At 38.7% G+C, this 25533-nt stretch overlaps 1 protein-coding gene across 1 annotated transcript in view; it reads right to left on the bottom strand.

Annotated features, from left to right (window-relative positions):
• The window catches only part of LOC124595848 (phenoloxidase 1-like), a 190248-nt gene that overhangs the window by 105244 nt on the left and 59471 nt on the right, over positions 1-25533 (bottom strand). The window contains exon 6 of the mRNA XM_047134754.1: positions 18691-18893. Coding sequence (XP_046990710.1) covers positions 18691-18893 — 203 coding nt within the window. The remainder of the gene's footprint in view (positions 1-18690; positions 18894-25533) is intronic.

Here is a 25533-nt window from a genome sequence, read left to right on the forward strand (position 1 = left end):
AGGACTTATTTATTTGCAGATGATCTTGCAGTCTGTATAACTGCAGAAACAGCACAGAAGGTGAAATATGAAACAGACCAGTGCACTCTCTAAGTTGAAAATTGGTGTAAAGCTAATTCCCTTTGTTTCTACTGAAAAAAATACAAGACCTGTATGTATTGTGGAATAATAACACTGAATTTGAGCAGAAGTCAAATGCTGTTAATTTTATTGGAATCTCAATTGATTCAAAATTATCCCAGGGCAGCCATACAGAAAAAGTGGGAAGCAACATTAGCAAAGGAATATTTGCTCTAAGGAAGCTTCATCTCTGTCTTCAAGGGTACAAAAGAAGGCAATAAGACTGATATGTAGCTTGGCACGCAGAGCTCACTGTAGGCCAAGCTTTAAAAAATTACATTTACGATCCGACCATCAATATTTATACTACAGTGTGTAATGCATATTAAGGAAAACTATTCAAGTTATCAACAGTATGACATGTGACATAATTATAACACAAGAAACAAGCAGGATATATTTTCTTTCCAATCTACCATAACTATAAAAAATACACAAAAGTGCTTCCTATACAAGTCCATAAAAATTTTTAATGCCATACTCGAACATATCAGGGATCTTCCAATTCAACAATTCAAAAGAAAAGTAAAAAAAATTCTTCTTGAGCTCAGCATTTATGAAACTGATGAATTTTTAGGAGAGCCAAAGAATATGGTATGACTACACTTTATGTGATCAGTTTGTATGTGCTTCTATATCTAAATAAGTCTGTAATTGGCTAAATTTACTATGCAATATCAATTTGTACCAGAAGTTCCTCTCTTTTGTATTTGTGTGAAGGTACTATAATTATTTGTGTAATATTTATATTGTGTAATTTTTTTCTTGTTTTTGTTATTATTTGTGTAACAATTATACTCTGTAATGTTTACTTTCATAATGCCTCATATGATCTCTGAGGTCTCTACAACAATAAAAATCAAATCAAATCAGATAGTAAAAAAGACAATAATTAAGGAGCTGAAAGGTGAATTGCCTTTTCTAAGAGCAAGCAACTCTATCTTGAAAACAGAGGCTGCACTTCTGAAGAAAGTACAATGAAGCACCAGTCATGTGGCTCTAAAAAGAAAATGGTGGCAAGTTTGTCGCAGTGTTTCATGGCCAACCAAATTTGATTCTTGATAAAAAAAGAGAGAAAAGAAAGATGTTTTAAATGAGTCGAGAGGGTGAAACAAATGCACTCACATTGAGATCAGCCTCTCCTAAAGTATGTTATTATTTGACAAGTAAAAGAAGTGATAAATCTGATTAAAGCCAAAGTGGTTATGATTAAACCATTTGAAGCGATGGCTGTTCCCAGTTTCGACAAAATGAACACTGATGGACGAATTATTTCCGGTTCAGTCCATACAAAAATGTTCAAATGGTGATAGTTCAAAGCTTATTTTTAACATGGAAACAGTTTGTATATTATGATTTTGGCATCACAAAGACAAATGAGCTGCTGCAGTCAATAATAAAACACCATTAAGACGCTTGATTGGGCATTGTTCCCATTACTTGCGACGTGGTATTCAAGAGTCTGAGAGTACGGAAACAACTAAACTTAACAATAGACAAAATACATTACTCATATCCTGTGGACAGTGAACAGAAGATAAGGGTGCCTCGCTCTTGAAGCTGCTCCAAAACTTTTTTCTCAGCGAAGAATTTCGCTGACTAATGGAACAGTTATTAATAATCGTATAATACTGGACCATTTGAGTCGTGACACTTGTGATTTTTTTAACTACACATCACTTATCAGAAGCATATGTGAATGTTACTGGACATATTCGCCAAAGTGTCACAATGATTGCTCAGTTATTTTCAAGGTGTGCTGCGTAAGCTGTAAAGTTTGTCCTCAAGAAGGCTCAGGAGGCTGATATCATAGAATGAATAAGTAAATGATGTTTTCAATGCGCTAAACTCGAGATTCCTGACAGATGAAAAGACTCGTCTCAGAAGTGGTCATCAATTCAATCATGTACGCACACTAACACACTTTCTTTTTTTAAAAAAATCAGTTCAGTTATGAAGGCAGGAAAAAGATGCAGTCCCCTTCTGTTTAGAAAAGGGTTTTTAATGTCTAAAGCTTCAATTACAGTTCTCTTTTAATTGAATTAAAAATCTTAGTGTAACCTATAGCTATATTGACCTACTGGTTAAATCAGCACTGTTTAGAAAATTATTTTACTAGGCTTTGGGGTCTCGGCACAGTCTACATGAAACCTACTACTTTAGCAGCAAAGAATGCATGTTTTAATACTAACAGAAGACCCTGATTAAATATCTTCATCCTGTCATTCTTCTGTCAACTTCCACCTATATGATAATCAGGATCGAAGGAGGCACTTACAATTTTTTGTGTTCGAGTGCATTCACTAAGTATGTCAAAAATAATGCTTTCATTGATTCTGATACTAGAAAAGAAGAACATCTGCTTCTGGACATCGACTTTGAGGGCCAAGAGTGTTACAGAGAAGATATTGCACATGGTGCTTTGAAGCATAGTACTTGGCAGGCTTCGTCACCTTCAAACACTATTAGGGTCACCAGAAATTTGTCATTTAGGTCCAACGGAGTTTCTGAATCATGACTAGATCGATATAATATTTGAAGGAGGTCTAATTTACCTAAACAGCTTGCAGCATTGGTGGAGTATGAAAATATTGCAATTTTGAAAACATATTTTCTTCATATTGACAACATTCTTAACTAACTAGAGAAAGGCAACAAAGCCATGCAATTTCAATCTGCCTGTAGTTGTTTAGGAGCTAATATACGTTTGTTAACCAATAAAAATAAGGCTTAAGGCATAATGGGGACAATAACTGCGGGACAAGTTGTAGATATGTGGTTGTAAATATCGTCAGGTGTGTACACACTATATGGAGACTTGAAGTCGGCACCACTGCTGTCCACTTCATGACATCCTGCATGGCAATCAGTGGTGCTATACCCCTGGAATGGCCTACCTCTCATGTATTCTACACACCTTGTGGGAAATGTGCATTAGTGGCAGCAGAATAATTCTGCAGTTATCCATAAACTTTGCTTTTTTAGAACCTTCATTATGCATGCAAAAACAGAGATGTAATTTAGCATGGATTCAATGCTGTGTGACATCTCATAGTCAGCGATGAAATACGTGGAAAGAGAAACAGAGCACTTTGACTATATGTTGACATGAGTAGGCAAATACATGGACTGTAAATGAATTGTGTGCAGTAGTTTAGAAAACAAAATTAGTCAAAAACATTAATGCACCTCATCAGGCTGGATCACCACCACATATACATTTGCATCTATGGGAAGACATTGCTAGCGCCAACTCATTTGAAATTAAAATGTCAGTAAGACATTTAGTCATAGGATGAAGTTTTTTGTGTTGTTACGAGGATACGAATTTCAAAGTCGTGCCCTATGAGAGACTGACATTCTGACTAGCATATTTATGTTGTACATAGAGGAATACTTATTAGTTATTATTTTTTTCTGCATGTAGATTCAATTGTGTTCTTTATATTAAATCTTGGCTCAAATATACTGTGCATAAACATTGCTAGAATTTGTGTATCTAGAACACTTGCCACTGATAATCTACATTGCTAGGTAGGGTTTTCACAATTTCCTCTCACTGGTTATTTGTGTACCTTCTTAACCAATTGCACTAGCAGTTGTTAATTAATTACATTGCTGATGATGTATTAATTTCTGTATCTGTACATATATTATACTATAATATGCTGTGATGTCTCGTATACACATGTGGTCTGTAATTAATGTGTGGATACCAACTTTCCTTCTTTTCAGTGACTTCTTTGTAACTATCCGCTTGCAATAAGGCAAGCACATAAAGGTCTTCATACATAGTAAAAATGTATAGGTATTAAGCTAGGTTGACCTGATTTATGGATAATGAGAAGCTGATAATCATACCCCTGTTCTGACTATTCTACCTCTGAGTAACAAATGTTCAACTGTTTAGTAAACATATCAACCCTTTTATACATGTGTTCCTACTAGACACAATTGTAATGGGGTCTGGGCCAGTACCCTGGGGATAGCAAGCTGCTGTGCAATGGAGGGAGATGCCGCAAATGCTGTGAACTGTGGTGAAGAGTGCCAACTCTAACTGGCACCCCGATCTGTGGTGATGGAATGCTGGCAACCAAAAAAGTAATATCCATGCCATTCTGAAGGCCTTGCCCATTGATTGCACTGTAATATGTGTCTGAGGGAACGCTCCTACCCAGCATGAAACTCGATCAACCATAATACTAGTATGAGACAATGTAAAGTGATTAAACTTTGGTGACACTTTCTCTACGTGAAGCAAGCTGACTTTGTACAACAAGCAAAATCTGATAATTAAATTTTCTAATATTATCTCAGTTCTCATTAATTACAACAAACTACGGAGGGAGGGAGGGGGGGGGGGGGAGAGATTCCAAAGCCAAGGTGTAGAGCCTCTGTGCTTTGGGCAGTTAGTTTACACTGAGTGATAAGAAAGAGAGGAAGTCTTTTGTGCTGCACGGTTAGAAACAATTGTTTAATTTGTAATATTGACATATGGTAGTTATTGTTGCATTCTCTTCCACTATACAGAGGAAAACACCTACATTGGAGACGCAACTGCAGAGGACCCTGAGTTATTCTTGAAATACCATCTCATATTACTTTATTACTTGTTAATAATGGACACAAATTTGTTGTGTTCATCATTTCTCGCAGCTCTACTGCTCTGAATTCTTTGACACTGGCTGTGGTTCAGTGTTCTTATTACCTTCATCAACACAGTGTTCACAAACGTCACTACACAAGACACAATGTATGTAAAACAACAGTTGTCACCATCAGAGTCTTTGTTAGTGAACTTACATGCTGGTCACACAACAACCAGCTTCACAGACTATTCACATTTGGTTCCCATGTGAATGGACATCGTATCAATTGCATCTACTGCAATGCAGTCACCAACATTTGGTGCCATCAGTTCAAATGCACATCTGTTGTGCAATGTTGAAGCCATGTTCCCAGCTTCAGCCATGCTGCAAACAATAGTTTTGGCACCAGTCCTGCCTTACTATTCAGCTCAGGTGGTACAGCCAGTGTAGAGCTGCACCACAATCTAAACATCCACCTTTCTAGTCTGATCAGGTGACATTGTGGCTTGCAATGGTTGAGTGTGTATTCACTTCACTAGACGTTGTAAATGACAACTCAGAATTTGTGATGTTGATCTGCCACCTCACCAAACATGCAGAATTAATCAGTGACGATGTCCTATCACTGCTGACACACAACAATTACAACACAGCAAAAACAGCATTGCTGCAACAGACTGCTTGCACGCCTGAGCAAGATGGGCAACACATGATTTTTGACCAGCAGCTCACAGAGGAATCTCCTTCACAACAGTGAAATCAAATACATTCACTAGTGGATCCCACTTTGATACCAGACCCGCCCATTTGGGCATTATGGATTATCAAACTCCTGCCTCAGCTACAACTTGCAGTGATTGCACATGATACAAAATTGTTAGACAAAAAATTTGCCCAAGCAGACAGGTTGTATTCACTAACACAGCACCTCACTTTGAGCATACCTTTGTGCATCACTGTCCACCTGGCACACTCTCCAAAGAAACTCAGGGCCATCCAATCTCAAGTGAAGTTAATGTCATGGGCCCTTTCACACATGTCGAATCCCAGTTTACACACAGCACCACACTGCCAGCTGCAAACATTGAGCCAGCTTTTCTGGCCCCGCTTGCCTTTCCTGGCAGGCTGTGTCACTGCTCGTGTCTCATGCAGTATGCTGTTGCCATCAACAACTCTCTGCAGCCTTGTTCTTACCAAAAACTGACAAAGTGGACTACGATGGGTGTGCCACTCTCCGCCATGTCACCAAGTTGCCTTTCTTCTATAAAAACAACGCCCTCTGAAAGACATCTGGATATCTATGACCTTTCCACAGACTTATATTTTCTTGTCAACATGGGTTCAGATGTGTGCACTGTTCCTTGTCAAACATTTGAACTGCACTCTGAAAACTTGAGACTGCAGGTACACGCAGGTAAATAAGACTCTATCCACATGCACGGCAGTGTGGATACACTTTTGGATGAGCTAAGTTGGCCTTGGACCTTTTACATCATCAGTGTGGTTAAAACCAGGACAGGGTTTAACTTCCTTCACAGATTCCACCTCTCACCTGACTTCACCCATGGTGCTTTATTCCACTATTCCACACAGCAGGTCACCTTAGGGCTTTCTTGACCAATTACACCACAGGCCAAGAATGAATACTCACATCTGCCTACGTCCTGCATCAGGTCCACTTCTACAAAAATGTGTTAATATCACTCAAACCATCGAAATTATCCAAGAATGACTCCAGAAGACCAGTGTCGAATCACAGCAACTACACTTGGCCAATGACGACCTGTGTCAGAAAATACACGAGACGTCCCTTGCAGATGTGCATGCACACAATGGGCTCTGACAAATGTCAAACTGCAGTGGCACCAGCTTGCTTGGCCATGCCCCCACTAGATGGCCACACCCCAAACTTCCAGCCAGTAAGCACCACAACATATAATGTGTCTTGCTGACAAATTAGACAGCTCAGTACAGTGCTATGTGCCTCACTACCTCCACTTCAACAATTGCACTCTGACCTCTCGCCTGATGCTTGCTGATTTAGACTCTACCAGTGCACTTTTAGAAATAGCACAGTGCACTGCATCAGCTTGATCCCGGGTCCACCCAATCACCACAATGCATGGTGCCTCAAACAACCTCTTCTCTGAGCAACTAAGACAGTGAATGGTGATCTATCCTGGGGTTGGAGGTCAGTTTCCTTTGTGATATGTCATAACTCAAGATCTGATAAATACTATCCACATCTATGCGGTGCACAGTATTCAATTGCCTACACAATCTCTCACACACAGGTCTTCAACTAATGACTCAGTTTGTCACTGAAATTTTGTTTTACCACGTGTCACACAGGTTGTTGCCAGTGGGCACATGTGTGCCTCGAGTGTCAGTGAAGCAAAGTTGGCTCACATGTGCAGGTACCCCTCTTCATTTCTAAATACCATGCAGGCACTTCTCTCAGGTACATTTAAGATCGATTAACAGACCAAAACTAGCATGGATCCTCATCTCTGAAGAAGATACGAACAATCTACAGGAAGGCAACAATCCAGATGTCCCTCATATGATGTTATCACGACCCACCAAACCAGAAATGCTCATGGTTGACATACAAGACTTTTAACCAGATGAAATCACCTTAATGCTAGTTGTCTATGACCTCTGTGGAAGCAACACATGCAGCCTCAGATGTCACAATGAACAATCACCAACAGCCACATTAGAACCTGCCATCTGCCAATAACAGTGAATTTCACGTCATTGTCTTCCCAACTCTCCCTGGCATGTCAACTAATTATCACTCTGCAAATTACCACCCTGAGCAGCACATTTCCTATGGATCCTAACAGCATGCAAATCTCAGAAAATTCAACACTGTTGCCAAAAGTGCAAGAACCATTGCTGGCCCCTCTACCTCCTGCTATGGTTGGCCACATCACTTTCTGCCTCAGTTCACACCGTACCAAACATACACAGTATCCATGCAACACTCAGTGATGTTGACTGACAACCCTCAAGCCTCACAGATGCCAACTTCGTGCCACACCCTCCAACGCTCCACACCCTGGGGAAGGGGCTGGGGAACTCTATGGGAGCATCAGGGCAAAGAAAGCTGCTGATCAATGTGGGCAAGTGGAGGTATGGAGCCTCTACAATTTGTGCTTTGGACAGTCAGTTTGTGTTGAATGATGAGAGAGAGAGGAAGCCTTTTGTATTGTGAAGTCAGAAATATATGTTTAGCTATTAATGTTCGTGTATGCTTGTTATTGGCGTATTCCCTTCTGTTGCACAACAGAAAACATCTAGACTTTTATTTTGTTGGCTAGGATATAGGCAAACTTATGACTAGTTCATTTACTAATACAATGCTTAGTTTAGTTATTGAACTTTTGTGGAATTTGCAATAATATTAAGAGAACATAACATAAGTTCAAATTGATGCTAAGCTGATGAATTTCAGAATATGGTGACATTCATTCTTAATTATTGTGCAATTAGCTGAAGGAAAAATCAATAGCACTATATTTAAATGATTCCTATATTGCTAGTTCATTCTGTCTTGTGTTTGTATTACTTTTCAAATAATGATTTGCTTGTGACTAGAAAAATAATTGCTATCCTTAATTGGTCTCAATACTAAGAGGAGGATTCGCCTTATATTTTCCACTGTCATGCTCCAGTAATGAAGTTAAAAACTGATGAGTAGTCATATTGGGGAAGACGGTGTCAACCTTCAAGGTACAGAGATTAGTGGGGAAGTATTTGTCTTATGTAACATCTGGTATTGATTATCCCACTACAACCAAAAAAATGCATGATAATTCTTGAGGGAGAAATGCTTTTTAAAGGGTCAACCCACATGTTCAGTGGCCATCTTATATCAAAGCAATGAAACAATATTCACTCCTGTCCTGTATGAAATAAAAATAGCTGAATGTAAGTTGGTAATGAGTTTGAAAATAGTTTCATTAACAATCAGATAATAATAAAATGAATGTACTTTTATTACTGACATGATGTTTTAGAAAGGTGAGAGGTTGGGGTTACTAATGAAGTGTATTGTGAATTACCCTTCAGGAAATTTATATGGTAATTCAAAATCCAGAAAAATAAATTGCTGTGACTGGTCTCTCTCCATATACCACCAGAATGTCCAACCAGTTACAAAGTTTTAGACACTGAGGTTTTGCTAAATACTGAACTTTATTTTGCCAATGTTCTCTGTCTCATGGAACACTGGTCACAGGTAGAGCCGACTGCTTCATTTTTTATACCAGGCTAATCCTTAAAAGGAGGCTGAAATTCAAAACTATTAAGTTTTCAGTACCTACTGCACAAAGAGACAGGTGTAGAAATCAATAGTGTAAATACAGTTGTTATGTGTATCTATCATACTCCAGTTACATGACATTTACACTTTTTATCACACTCCAAATGGGAACTTTTAGTCACTTCTCAATAAAATTAAAACATTACTAAATAGGATACATGTATGTAAGAATTTAACAGTACTGTGTGACGATTTTAACACAGATTTTCTTGGAACAAGCTGGGAAAAGGTACTATTACTCAGCCTAAAAGACACTTTGATTTAAAATAAACAACAACAACCTCAACAAGAATTATCAAAACCACTGTTACTATTCTGGACCAAGTATTTGTAATCACAGCCTATACTGCAAAATGCATAGCCCATATGGTAACCCTCTCGGACTACTTATTGTTCAACCAAAAACATAAAAGAACTGTGGCTGACACTTAGAGTGTAGAAACAGTTGATCACTTGTTATCAAGAGAAAGATGGAAAGAAATTTCTCAGATGTGTGACACCAACAAAAAAAGTTTGAAAAGTTCTCTGACATTTTCAGCTATAATTTAAAAAAGTGTTTCCTCTCAACACATGCGCAGTAAGGAATATATAACTCTAAAAATCTCAAGCAACACAAGAAGAGAATTACTCAGATACAGAAAAGACCACAACATACCCCCTCTCCTTGAGATTTTTAGAAAAGCCGTACACCAACCAAAAATAATTGATAATGATAAATTTACACTGAAGAGCTAAAGAAATTGGTACACCTGCCTAATATCATGTAGGGCTCACACGAGCATGCAGAAGTGCTCAACACAACGTGGCATGGTCTCGACTAATGTCTGAAGTAGTGCCGGAGGGAATTGACACCATGTCCTGCAGGGCTGTCCATAAATCCGCAAGAGCACGAGGGAGTGGAGGTCTCCTCCGAACAGCTCATTGCAAGGCATCTCAGATAGGCTCCAAAATATTCATTTCTGGGGAGTTTGGTGGCCAGCGGAAATGTTTAAACTCAGAAGAATGTTCCTGGAGCCACATTGTAGGAACTCTGGACTTGTGGGGTGCAACGTTAACTCCTGGAATTGCCCAAGTCCATCGGAATGCATAATGGATATGAATGGATGCAGGACATCAGTCAGGATGCTTACATATGTGCCACCTGTCAGATTTGTATCTAGACATATCAGAGGTCCCATATTGCTACAACTGCACATGCCCTGTACCATTACAGAGCCTCCACCAGCTTGAACAGTCCCCTGCTGATTTGCATGGTCCATGGATTCATGAGGTTGTCTCCATAACCCATACATGTCCATCTGCTCAATACAATTTGAAATGACATTCATCCAACATGACAATATGTTTACAGCCATCAACCGTCCAATGTTGGTGCTGACGGGTCCAGGCAAGGCGTAAAGCTTTGTGTCTTGCAGTCATCAAGGGTATACGAGTGGGCCTTTGGCTCCAAAAGCCCATATCAATTATGTTTCATTGAATGGTTTGCAAGGTGACACTTGTTGATGGCCCAGCATTGATATCTGCAGCAATTTGTTGAATGATTCTCTTCAGTTGTCCTTGGTCCCATTCTTGCAGGATCTTTTTCTGGCCACAGTGTTGTCAGAAATTTGATGTTTTACCTAATTCCTGATATTCATGGTACACTCATGAAATGGTCTTCTGTGTCGCATCGCTCATGCACCAACTAAAACACCATGTTCAAACTCACTTAAATCTTGATGACTTACCACTGTAGCAACAGTTACCAATATAACAACTGCACCAGACATTTGCTGTCTTATATTGGCGTTGTCGACCACAGCACCACATTCTGCCTGTTTACATATCTCTGCATTTGAATAAGCATGCCTATACCAGTTTCTTTGGCAATTCAGTGTATATCACAGTCATGAAATAAAAGCAAAGCAATCTTGTGAGTAATAAAGCAGGAAGCCGATAGTAAAAAGTAAAATATCACTATGAACAGTTTCAATAATAGAGATACTGACCCCCAAAGAGAGCGGTGAACTCTTCAGGCAGTACTATGTAGACAATACAAAAAATTTAATAATCGTTGATAGGAGAGGTAGCCCAATAAACCACCAGAACAAAGTAAATTCTTGCTGCCACATGATCTTCTCTACGAAACAACCCTAAATGAAATCATTCAAGTAGCAAAAACCTTTAAAAAATTTCCTCAAGATCTAACAGTATTCCAGACTTCTTTATAAAGGAATGTATTATAAACATTGCAATGTTACTTGCAGATGTGATCAAGAGGAATTTTTTCTGGCTGTCTTAATATTAGCATAGAGATGCTATTCTTACAAAAGTTGACAAAGCAAATTTGGAAAACTGTAGACCAGTCTCTTTACCAGCAGGTTTTCCCTAAATCACTGAAAGAATTATATATAACAGATTAATGAAATTCATGGATCAGAACACAATCCGTACCAATGTCCAACAGAGTTTCCAGCAAAATAAATCTACAAATATGCATAATTTTTTACAAAACACTCTAGAAGCAATGGACAAAAATCAAAATGCTACTGGTAGTTTTTAGATCCAAGCCAAGCTTTTGACATATTGGAACAGAAAGTGTGGTTGGAAAAGCTCCTAAAGTACAGCATTAGAGACATTGAATCAAATGGTTCTACTCACGCTTAACAAATTGGAAATAAAACATTGCAATAACACATGAACTGAATCACAGAACAAAAGTAGAGGCCCTCAAATATCCATTCTTGGGCCAGTTCTTTCCTTCTGTACATAAACGACCTAGATCTAAGCACTGAATCACAAACAAATACCTTGTTTGCAGTTGACACTACCATCCTTCTTACAGGACGATCCCAAAAAAACTGTAAGCAAACATAAAAAAACTACAGAGGAGCTGAATGACCAGTTTGATGCAAATAACAGATACATGAGAAACAACTTTTCTTAACTTTTTTTTAAGGGAGGAAGCCCCCAACACCCCTGTGACAGTTTCAATGCAATTACACCCTTAATGGACACAAAATTTTGGGTATATGGCTTGAACATGATTATAAAAGGCATAAATACATAACCAAACAAATGCAACACTGACGGAAGCATGCTACAGCGTATGTTTACTTGCACACAAAGTAAGCTCCCACACTGAATTGCATACTTTGACCAATTCCACAGCATTCTACAGAATGGGATTATATTCTGAGATAGTGCAACTACTAGCTCAGTCACCTTCTTGACCCAAGAAAGAGCTATAACAGCAATGCGCCATGCATAGCAAACAGATTCCTACAGGCCTCACTTTCAAAAATCTTTGATCCTATTATAGACTTGCATTTTTATTTAGAAACATGTAAATATGTGATAAAAAACTTAAATTAGATAAATAAAAACTTCAACATACACAAACATAATACAGACAAAAAGACAAACTCCAAGAGCAGTCTGTAAGGACATCGGCCTTTGCAAATCCCACTAAAAATAGTTCAATACAAATCTACAATGGTATGCTCCATAAAACAGCTGTTTTCTCATTTTTACTTATTTATAAACCCCCAAGGGCATTCTTGTTAGACCACTGCTTCTGTACAGTTTAGGGAGCGACTATGAAGTAATGCAGGTATACTTAAGAATGGAATGTACATGATGTGTGAGAATATACGGATGTAAAACAAAGGATATGAGAGAAATGTTGGTATTGTTTAGAGTCAATTTCATAAATGTGATAATATCTGGATTGAACTGTGAACTACAACTTGAATGAAAATATCTGAGGTACTGGTGAAGAAATAATTAAAATTCTAACTAACTAACTGTTTAATAGAAATAAGATAATGTTAAAGCTAGTCAAAAAAAGATACCATCTAAGTGAAGGAGACACAAATAGAATTTTGATTTACTGTAATATATTGCCAGATTTGGAGAAACATTATTATTAGTTGCATAAAGAGCAATTGCCTAACTAACATAACTTTCTAATCTTGTTTAAGCAAGCACGTTGCTGTAAGCAGTTTGAGAATTTCATTTAATATTTTGAATGTAGTTGCACTTAATTGTTATATTAAGATTAATTCTGTAAGAAAATGTATTCTGGATTCATTATTACAATTTGCTAATATATTTTGGACAGAAAAAGTAAAGATCCGTGTCACTTTATTTATAGCATCCATACATATGATTTCCTATGTCTTATTCACATGTCTTACATAAACAGAGACGTACAAGGTTCCCCCCCCCCCCCCCCCCCATTCGTACCATGGCTGAATGTGACTAAACACTGTGAATCTAGTGATACTATAATCACATTGTGTCAACCAGAGTTTATGATACCCTTATCACATTTGTGTCTATTCATTACAGATTACTTTCAGTATCACACTTCATTGTGTCACTGTATTAACATTTATGTTTTTAACAACTGGTATTTAACTGATTCTGAAAGGCTATAGAAATTTGTAATTAATGTATGTCGTTTATAATTTAATCAACTGTGTCATAGTATGATATCAATGAATTCTTCAACTGTAAAATGCAGTAATCTAACAGATGACCCACTGTACATTGATTGTAATATAAGGTAAAATATTTCAGTAGTCAATACCTTATCACACTGTATTATAAATTGTAACTTCATTTGACGTTGTCAATTGCTGTAATGGCCTAAAGACAATAAAATCTTTATTATTATTATTATTATTACGAATTTGTAGCATAATTATCAAGCAGAAAACTCTGTAGTAGAATATTGCCTTAACCATTTCTAAATCTGTTAAATTAAGAAAATTTTGATTGTAATTTTGTAAAAAGTATGTAATGAACAATGAGAGAATGTGTTACATATTACTTTTAATCTATTTAAGGCACATGGTTGAAGCTATATCATGGAAGTCTTGAGCAGAATTTTGTCCTCAGAAGCGATGTGGATCTGATGTGAAATTTTTATCTTTTCTGAATATGTAATATTGTCTGATAAAATCAGTGTGCTGTGTACACTATTTTAAGTAAAGTGCTGACCCATCATTTTGATAATTCTTAACAATATTCATGCAAAGTTAGTCAAACAATATGCACCCAACTGCAAATTGTTGCTCATGTCAGCACCAATGACTCCTGCTGTCTGGGTTCAGAGGTCATCCCCAGTTCATACAGGTGGTTGGCAGAGTTGGTGAAAGCAGAAAGCCTTGCTCGCAGGGTGGAATCTGAGCTAACTGTTTGCAGTATCATTCCCAGAACCGATTGTGGTCCTCTGGTTTGGAGCCGAGTGGAAGGCTTAAACCAGAGGCTCAGACGATTCTGCGGAGATCTGGGTTACAAATTTCTCGACCTCCGCTATCGGATAGAGAAATGTAGGGTTCCCCTGAATAGGGCAGGCATGCACTACACGCAGGAAGCGGCTACAAGGGTAGCAGAGTATGTGTGGAGTGCACATGTGGGTTTTTTAGGTTAGAAAATTATCTCCCTAGGCCCGACAAGACGCCTCCTGAGACGCGACAAGGTAGCAGTAGGCGAAACGCTACAGGGAATAACAATATTAATGTGGTAACAGTAAACTGCAGGAGCATCTATAGAAAGGTCCCAGAACTGCTCTCATTAATAAACGTTCACAATGCCCACATAGTACTAGGGACGGAAAGTTAGCTGAAACCAGGAGTAAACAGTCAGATTGGAATGTATACCATAGAGACAGGCTGAACAATGAAGGTGGAGGTGTGTTTATAGTGATAAAAAGTGCAACAGTATCAAAGGAAACTGACGGAGATCCGAAATGTGAAATAATTTGTGTGAAGGCCACGATTAAAGCAGGCTCAGACATGGTAATTGGATGTCTCTATAGGCCCCCTGGCTCAGCAGCTGTTGTGGCAGAGCACCTGAAGGAAAAGTTGGAAAATATTTTGAATAGATTTCATGACCATGTTATAGTTCCGGGTGGAGATTTTAATTTACCAGATATAGACTGGGAGACTCAAACGTTTATAAACGGGTGCAGGGACAAAGAATCTAGTGAAATTTTTTTAGGTGCATTATCTGAAAACTACTTTGAGCAGTTAAACAGAGAACCAACTTGTGGAAATAACATATTAGACCTTCTGGTGACAAACAAACCCAAACTATTTGAAACAGTTAATGCAGAACAGAGAATCAGCGATCATAAAGTTGTTACTGCATCGATAATTTCAGCCATAAATAGAAATATTAAAAAAGGTAGGAAGATTTTTCTGTTTGGCAAATCTGAAAAAAAGCAGATTTCAGAGTACTTGATGGCTCAACACAAAAGTTTTACCTCAAGTACAGATACTGTTGAGGATCAGTGGACAAAGTTCAAAACCATCGTACAATATGCATTAGATGAGTATGTGCCAAGCAAGAGATCAGTGGACAAAGTTCAAAACCATCGTACAATATGCATTAGATGAGTATGTGCCAAGCAAGATCGTAAGAGATGGAAAAGAGCCACCGTGGTACAAAAACCGAGTTAGAAAACTGCTACAGTAGCAAAGGAAACTTCACAGCAAACATAAACATAGCCAAAGCCTTGCAGACAAACAAAAATTACATGAAGCGAAACGTAGTGCGAGGAGGGCTATGTGAGAGGCATTCAATGAATTCAAAAGTAAAGTTCTAAGTACTGACTTGGCAGAAAATCCTAAGAAATTTTGGTCTTATGTCAAAGCGGTAGGTGAATCAAAACAAAATGTCCAGACACACTGTGGACAAAATGGTACTGAAACAGAGGATGACAGACTAAAGCCTGAAATACTAAATGTCTTTTTCCAAAGCTGTTTCACAGAGGAAGACTGTACTGTAGTTCCTTCTCTAGATTGTCGCACAGATGACAAAATGGTAGATATCGAAATAGATGACAGAGGGATAGAAAAAAATTAAAATCACTCAAAAGAGGAAAGGCCGCTGGACCTGATGGGATACCAGTTCGATTTTACACAGAGTACACAAAGGAACTTGCCCCCCCCCCCCCCCTTCTTGCAGTGGTGTACCCTAGGTCTCTAGAAGACCATAGCATTCCAAAAGATTGGAAAAGGGCACAGGTCATCCCCATTTTCAAGAAGGGACATCGAACAGATGTGCAGAACTATAGACCTATATCTCTAACATCGATCAATTGTGGAATTTTGGAACACATATTATATGTGAGTACAATGACTTTTCTGGAGACTAGAAATCTACTCTGTAGGAATCAGCATGGGTTTTGAAACAGATGACCGTGTGAAACCCAGCTCGCACTATTCGTCCACGAGACTCAGAGGGCCATAGACACAGGTTCCCAGGTAGATCCCGTTTTTTTGACTTCCACAAGGCGTTTGATACAGTTCCCCACAGTCTTTAATGAACAAAGTAAGAGTATAAGGACTATCAGACCAATTGTGTGATTGGATTGAAGAGTTCCTAGATAAAAGAATGCAGCATGTCATTCTCAAGGGAGGGAAGTCTTACGAAGTAAGAGTGATTTCAGATATGCCACAGGGGAGTGTCATAGGACCATTGCTATTCACAATATTTATAAATGACCTTGTGGATAACATCAGAAGTTCACTGAGGCTTTTTGCGGATGATGCTGCAGTATATCGAGAGGTTGTAACAATGGAAAGTTGTACTGAAATGCAGGAGGATTTGCAACAAATTGGCACATGGTGCAGGGAATGGCAATTGAATCTCAATGTAGACAAGTGTAAATTTCTGCAAATACATAGAAAGAAAGATCCTTTATCATTTAGCTACAATATAGCAGGTCAGCAACTGGAAGCAGTTAATTCCATAAATTATATGGGAGTAGACATTAGAAGTGATTTAAAATGGAATGACCATATAAAATTAATTGTCGGTAAAGCAGATGCTGACTGAGATTCATTGGAAGAATCCTAAGGAAATGCAATCCGAAAACAAAGGAAGTAGGTTACAGTACACTTATTCACCCACTGCTTGAATACTGCTCACCGGTGTGGGATCCGTACCAGATACGGTTGATAGAAGAGATAGAGAAGATCCAACAGAGAACAGCACACTTCATTACAGGATCATTTAGTAATGGTGAAAGTGTTATGGAGATGATAGATAAACTCCAGTGGAGGATTCTGCAAGAGAGACCCTCAGTAGCTCAGGACGGGCTTTTGTTGAAGTTTCAAGAACATACCTTCACCAAGGAGTCAGGCAGTATATTGCTCCCTCCTACGTATAACTTGTGAGACCATGAGGATAAAATCAGAGAGATTAGAGCCCACACAGAGGCATACCAACAATCTTTCTTTCCACAAACAATACAAAACTGGAATAGACGGGAGAACCAACAGAGTTACTGAAGGTACCCTCTGCCACACACCGTCAGGTGGCTTGCGGAGTATGGATGTAGATGTAGACTTCATCAAATGCTTTTCACCCACCAATAAAGCAGCAATAAAAAAAATCCTTTTACATACTGGTAAATTACTAGTTGTTTTTTACAATACATTGTATTGTATTGTATTGTATTGTATGGAACTGGGGACCTGTAGTAATTTGATATAGTAATTTGTAATTAATGTATGTCCTTTATTATGTAATCAACTGTGTGATAGTGTTATGAGTTTGTAGCATAATTATCAAGCAGGAAACTCTGTAATAGAGTATTGCCTTAACCATTTCTAAATCTGTTAAATTAAGAAAATTTTGATTGTAATTTTGTAAAAAGCATGTAATGAACAATGAGAGAATGTGTTACATATTACTGTTAACGTGGTTGAGCAGAATTTTGTCCTCAGAAGCAATGTCAATCTGATGTGAGATTTTTATATTTTTTGGATACGTAACATTGTCTGATAAAATCAGTGTGTTGTGTACACTGTTTTAAGTAAAGTGATGACCCATCATTTTGGTAATGCTTAACAATCTTCATGGAAAGTTAATCAAACAATATGGACTTCATCAACTTCTTTACATCCACCAATAAAGCAGCAACATATTGCAAGTTAAGTAAATGTGTAAAACTGAGACATTCATTCTTTTAATCATTAACACCAAGGATTTTTGTCCTGTATAAGCCTATAAACAATATATGACCTCTAAGCTATACTACTGAAATAACAAACATCCTTTTACATACTGGTACATTACTAATTGGTTTTCACATATTGTATTGTATTGTATTGTATGGAACTGGGGACCTAGAAATGATGTAGGGGCTTCATCCCTGCCATAGTCCACAGTGGTACACAACCCCACAACAGGCTACAGCAGTCCACTCACCCCACTGCCGCCCCACACCGAACCCAGGGTTATTGTGCGGTACATCCTCCAGTGGACCCCTTGGGAACATCTCCCACCAGACGAGTGCAACCCCAATGTTTGCATGGTAGAGTAATGATGGTGTATGCATATGTGGAGAAAGTGTTTGCACAGCAATCACCAACATAGTGTCACTGAGTCAGAATAAGGGGAACCAGTCTGCATTCACTGAGGTAGATGGAAAACCACAGTAAAAACCATCCACAGGCTGGCTGGCATACCAGACCTCGACACTAATCCACTTGGGGAATTCATGCTGGGAACCGGCATGCCTTCCTGCCTGGAAAGCAGTGCATTAGACCACAAGGTTAAACTGGGCGGGCTTTCACAATACATAGTTTATGCTACAGCAGTGTACTGTCAGTGAAATAAAGTCTGAACCATGAGTAACAAATATGTACTAACCTGGCAATGATTTGTTGATGGAAGTAATAGAATAATTCCCCAGAACGATCTTTCCTTAAAACCTCAGGAGGTCCTCTTTGTGGGTATGTCATATGCCAGTACCAATAAACCAGTCCAACTCCAACGTCTTCACGGAAATAAGCCACATGATGCTCAGGCTCAAGGTTAGAAGCAGTGTAATCCATAGGAATTTCAATAGGAACCTATAACAGGTGAAGTGGGTGTTAGTAACAAATAAAACATGTCTTTGTTCTGACAATATTATGAAAATATTGTCATTACTTCATCAAAGATTTTCCATTGTTTGATTACGCCTCTGTTATCTGAGAAACAAATTAGTACAACATGAATTGTTCTGTATCTAAGCCCCTAAAACATAATTATTTTTTCATTCTATCTTCACTTCACTTAACTTCAACATATGGTCTAATATCAGACATTTATATTATCAGTTCATAACAGCTCTATTTGTTCAAAGCATCCAATGTTGAAATACATATATGAAAACACAAGTTTATTCCATTTTGCAGAAAAGTAAGCACCATTTGTACTTTGTTTTCATAAAAATTATTCATTAATTTGTCTTATTGTCAATTACTCACCAGATGCAATAGTTGCATCACGATGACTGAAAATAACTCATGTAGTACAAGCTCATTACCCTATTTAGCAAAAACATGTATTATGGTTTCTATCATAAAATAAAACCTTCATGAAACTGAAAGAAGTCAAGAGAGGCAGTTATTTAAACTATGTCTGTTTGTGATATTAACAAATAGGCATAATTAATACCAGTCTGTCTATACCATAAATAGGAATGATTATTCACACTCCATGTCTAAATAGTTATGAACAAACATCTGGAATATGTACTTTTAATGATTACACAAAGAAAGTTATACACACATGACAGAGGAATAATTTGTTTTATTGTGGCTGCACATCAGAAGATTGCTATGAGAGTTGTTGGAATCCTGCAGCAAGTTGAACTATTAAAATGTATACAAAATTAATCGTAAATAACTGTATCACTTTTAGGGATGTTACTAAGATGGAGTGTGACACTTAGCAAGGTGAAACTGATCCACTTATCCTGCTATCACTTCAACAACATTTAACTTTTTTCATTATAGTACGTGTCTAGTCTATATGGAACTGCTACCTAAAACATCAAAATTCCTGTAAGGGCTATATTTTTCTGATATTTATTTAGTCAATTGTCAACACACAAAAATTCTTTCAAGAAAAATTTTATTCAAAGAAATATTTAATATTTATAAGACAGGGTACACTCAAAATTTTCACTCCTAACAAATGTAGGCCTATATCATTACCGCAGACGTATGTTATTCAGTAAAATATTTGAAGTATAAAATATTGTTTCTGGAACAATCTTCACAGACTCTGATACAAAAGTCACCATAAATTTTCATGCCTGAAACTCCATCCATGAAAATGGAAACTAACATAAAAGCTATTTGAACAATATCTATTGATTAATGAAATAAAGTGACTTCATTTCACCATACATATAATTGCTACATATAACTACTCTTCTCTTCATTATTGTAAATTAACTGAGCTATATTTTATGATTTTATAAATTATTCATAGACAATTTCCTACACATTTACAGGATGAATTTATAAATAGCCATAATAGTGAGTGTCGCAAACAGTCATGATCAAGAAAAATAAGTGAGAAGAACTTGTGTTAATAGGTGAAAATTTGCCACTTTTCGAACAGAGTTCACATATTGCCAATGAGAGTCTATGCATGTTAATGATGCATTTTTTTAATCAAATACTGGAAAATTTGAAACAACTAGCAGATCATCATTTCAGAATTCTAAATTACAATAATCTGTATACATGCAGTTCTGAGCATGTCATTTAAAATCACTACCATAATTTACTATGCCACAGATCAAGACTGTAATAGGACTTCAAATGAGACATATGTATCACCTGGTTTTCAAGAGGACTAGGCTTGAGTCAGCTTTGTACATGGAATCAGTATAATTGGAGCAGGTGACAGGTTACATGGAATCTGTGATTGTAGTAAAATCAGTCTTTCAGCTGAAGATGTAATGAGCAGGTTCCATTTATCCATTGGATATATAGTAACAATGAAAATATAAGACAATTCTGATTATCTACCAAGGCATCATGCAATATTCTTGTAGCCATAATAATCCCAAATATCTGATGATTTTGGCACACACACAACCTTCCATTTGAGTTTTTACATTGTCAATTAGAGCTTCATATATCTACTAAGTACAACATAATTTATAATCTGATTTACATACTCAAGTCATTGTTTGTCACTTATCTATTTCTCCTTCCATTTCTCATGTACAGTAGCAAATGTAGCAAGATCTCTCACTAGTGCCCTCCTAGCCTACCCCCATCTGACCATACCATAACAATTGTTACCAATGACAAAACTGCCATAGATGCAGTCCTACAGCAATGCATCATGGGGACTTCACAACCTCTGGTGTTTTTCTTAACAAAGCTCGTAGAGTCACAGCAGTGTTGAGCCATGTGTGATTGCAAGCTCCTCAGTGTGTATGAGGCAGTTGGGTATTTCTGCCCCTCAGTGGATGGGTTTCATTTCTGGGTTCTAGTGACCACTGCCCCATGGCAACAGGTATCTGTCTCAAGGAGGGAAAGTAGATCTGACACTGCCAGTTCAGACAACAGGAATATATTATACAGGGTATTAAATAATCTGTGGCACATGTCTTTCATTGAAAACATAGTCACTGATTGCTTTAGATGATCTTGCACCCTTACCACTCCAATGGACTACTATGTCTTGCACCAGTATTGGATACCTGTGACCCACTTCAGAGTGTGTCCACCCCTAGTATCCCTCACACTTCTGCAAGCTGGCTCCATGGCAACTGTGTGTCTACTGCACTCATTCAGGAGCATTTTGTTTACTCCAGCAGCCAGTGCAGCTGCAACAACTGGTCCAGTGACTGCGTCCCATGCCAGCAATTAAAAGTATGCAGGCATGTGCATGCCCCCATTGCCTCTTTCTCCCTTGTGAATCATCACTTCTCATACATACTTATGAAAGTCATATGACTCCTACCATCATCCAATGGCCATGGACAGATTTATCCAGTGGCTCAAAGCCATGTTGCTGTCCATTATAATTGTGGACACAGTGGGCAAGGCCTTTATAGACAAGTAGGTCTCATGTCCCTGCCATGTCACCATGGATGCAGACAAAAGTTTACCTCTCATTCATTTAGACTCTCACGGAAACTTGGGTGCACTTTATCACAATAAAAAACGCTGCCCTTACAAGCCACTCTGCAATTTGGTCTACCAATATGCCTCTATTCCTCTTAGGTTTGTGGGTGACCTACAAAGCTTATTTGTGCATGTCCATCACTAAGCTTGTGTACAGGCAGTTGCTCACCATCCCAGGTGGCCTCTTTGAGCAGCACCATCTACTGCCTACAACCTGCACGCCAGTCTTTGTGCAGCAGCTCCATAACTCAATGGCACACCTGTGCTCAGTGTACCCCTCAAGTAACACAGACACCACCAGTTGTTCGTAAATTGGGACCTCAGCAAATGCACACACATGATGCTCTGGTTGGATGCCAGCTAGGGGCTGCTCCACCGCTGCACTCGGGTCTGCATCTTGTCCTTTCATGTAGTACCAAGAGTCCTTCATGCAGCTGCATAGCACCACTATTGTGATCTCCCTGATTGCCTGAAGCCAGGATTCATACTCAACTCCCCGAGCCCTGCATGCCGGCAGCCATCGAGACTGAGATGGCAGAAAGTGACGATGACTGTACCGTGGCCAAAACCGCAGACCCTCACATCTCAACCCTGGCACCGAGGGATCAGTCAGCACAACCTCAACACTGGTGCACACAACCATAGTGATACATGATTCAGCCTATAAACACAGGGTGCTAACAACAGAGACCTAAGAACCAACATAACACACTACATAGTATACCATCTGTAGGGGGCACACTATGTGCCTCGACCATATACTACCTGCCCATTCCCTGGTACATTACTGCTACTCCTGCCAAACCCCACTTCCACATCACACTATGCTGCACTGCACCAACAGATGGCAGTGCAACACTGCCCTGCCGCACTGACTGGTGGTGTGTGCGGTGTCCTCACCATTGCCCCAGGCTCATCGTGGAACATCACCTGGCCTGCCACACACATCATCACGTGCCAGTAACTGCAGCACATGCTGGTCCACTGAATCCATGCTACTGTCGACCACAGAGACCATAGGTGTCATCCCACCTCTGCTTTCACTGCTGAAGATGATGCAGGCCCTCGTCAACATATTGCTGCTCCCCAGAGCGAGGGCTGCAGCATGTGTAATCACCACATCACTGCCTCCATTGCTAACAAACAAACACACGCACACACACACACACACACACACACACACACACACACACACACACACACACACACACACACACACCGTCTCCTTCTTACATGGAGGGAACTGTGTGTTGACACACTACAGTACATATGCACCCACTACCGTGCTTCAGCAGATGTCGACAGTAGATGACACATTGAAGAATGCCAAATCAGGACATCAGCAAAAGCAAACCCAAGAAATGGAGTCTCTCTCCACCATGCACTTCCTTGCTGCAGCTCAGTGGTTTTCCCAGAAAGCTACGCTGCAGAAAGTGCTCCCTGAGCATCATTTCCCATGCCAACACCAAGTGACTCACATATTCCTTTAAGCAAGATAATGTTTTTCTGAGCTTTAATTCTGGAGTGTTTTGTATTAGAAGAATTAACATTTAACGCCTTGCCGTACCAGTGTTCCAGATAGGTATGAGTTAAGTGAAGACAATGCTGGTAAGTCAGTACCACATATTTTGGCCAAACTGTAATTGCTGCCATCTGTAAGCCTTTTTGAGAGCTTGTGGCAAGGTGTTTTATTTACTCTTGATAAAAGCCAAGTTTTACAATTGATCCCTATGCACTGCAAAGGAGCTTCATTTTCACTGCTTACTACATCCACCACACGGAATACCTTGTATTAATGTCTATGGCTTGATGGACTGCATCACTCTTGCTATGCAGATTATCAAACAAATGCACATGTTCACTGTCTTCTCAGCAATAACCATTCAGTTCCTTCTCCATGGTACAGGAAGAATTTAAATATATTGCCTTGCTCCACTGTAATTATTATAAAGTAAATTCATACATGACCTGCCAGTTTCCTTTATGTCTCGTGTATGTTAAGGTGTTAACGTGTAACAGTACCCCCACAGATAGCATGCCATTTCCCTCACTACTATAGTGAGAGTATTTAATTGCACTGTTTCTGTCACGCATGGTTAAGATTATAGAAAATTCATCCTTTGTCACTTTTGTATTATGAGTGCATGACGGTATTTTGTTGTCACAATACATTGTGTGTGTCCAGCTTGTTATAACTATGTGCTGACACATTTGTCTAACTTATAGAGACTGCCACGTACATATTTGCAAACTACAGATTACTTAGAGGCTTGACGATAGGGTCTTGTGTGATAAATAGTGTTCATGCCTCAAACTGTGAGCACCCACTGCGTACCCCCCACAATGACTTATTCACGGTTTGCTATCTGCCATCTCTAAGCCAAATATAGACAGTGCCCCTGTAATCATGAATATTAAATGATACGGACACCTTCAACCTAGTATTTAGTTTCACTTTGGTATACACGCCAGATCTGTGCACGTGAATAGTAGTGTTGACAAGAAAAGAATAGTGCTTTTTCTGGGACAGCTTAAGTTAGTACGTTAGCTTATGTAGTCCTATTTTATGTTAAGTGTAGTTGTGTCCAGTTCCAATAAAGGAACTGTGAGAATGTTTCTGTGTCCTATTATTCCTTTCTGCAGACCCAGTCCTGCATGTGCTAGCCCATGGGACAATTTGAGCACATGTGTAGCAAGACAGTGAGAAACACATTTCCCATACAGCCAAGCTGAGTTCTTTCCTTCTTTTGCATATTCAACAGTTGTTATGTTTAGGAAGTCAGTATTCCTCTTTCTGACACTCTTGTTGGAGTAGATAGCATGTATTATGCTTAGAAGCACAGAATGTTTTTAAAAAGTGTCCTGTATTGTTCTAGGAAATACTATTAGTCAAAATTAAAAATCCTTTAAACAGGTCCACAAATATTTGTTGGGCTGTGGCGTTTTCTGTCCTATGATAGCCATTTATCTGTTAAGACTGCAGGGTGTGTTCCAGGTAGTTAACACTCAATTTCACACAACCTTTATGAACATATGTAAATTCACCTAGCTGTCCTCATAATTAGTCCCATGTTTGTGACATCCACTCCTGTAATGTTTGTGTTGTCAATGGATGTGGCATACATCAGCATTTCTAAAAACCTCCATATTCAGAATTACAGTCAATTCAAGTCAGTTGAGCAGAGAAGCCATGCTGTAGTACAACTTCCCCACTCCTCACTCCAACCCATCAACTCATGACTAATTAAGCATTTGTGTAAGACTTTGTAGTACATAGCATAGTAATTGTGTAGTGCCCCACTGTGTTAAACCTACACCAACTGTTTTTCTGTAGGGGTCACATTCTCCATTAGCACAGATAATTTATCATTCAGAAATTGTTGATAGGCTGAATCTGTTGATGTGTTGACTAAAAGTACAAAAGATATAGTCCTGAAAATCTGTAACACAAATTACTGACCATAAATTGGCCCTAAAGCTAATGTAGTGCCTTGCATTTATGATTCCTGAAGAATTTGCATCTGCTCATTTATGAATATTAAGGTTAATTATTATTTTACCCATCTGTAAATAA

This window comes from Schistocerca americana, chromosome 2, assembly GCF_021461395.2.
Source record: "Schistocerca americana isolate TAMUIC-IGC-003095 chromosome 2, iqSchAmer2.1, whole genome shotgun sequence".
Taxonomy (NCBI): Eukaryota; Metazoa; Arthropoda; class Insecta; order Orthoptera; family Acrididae; genus Schistocerca; species Schistocerca americana.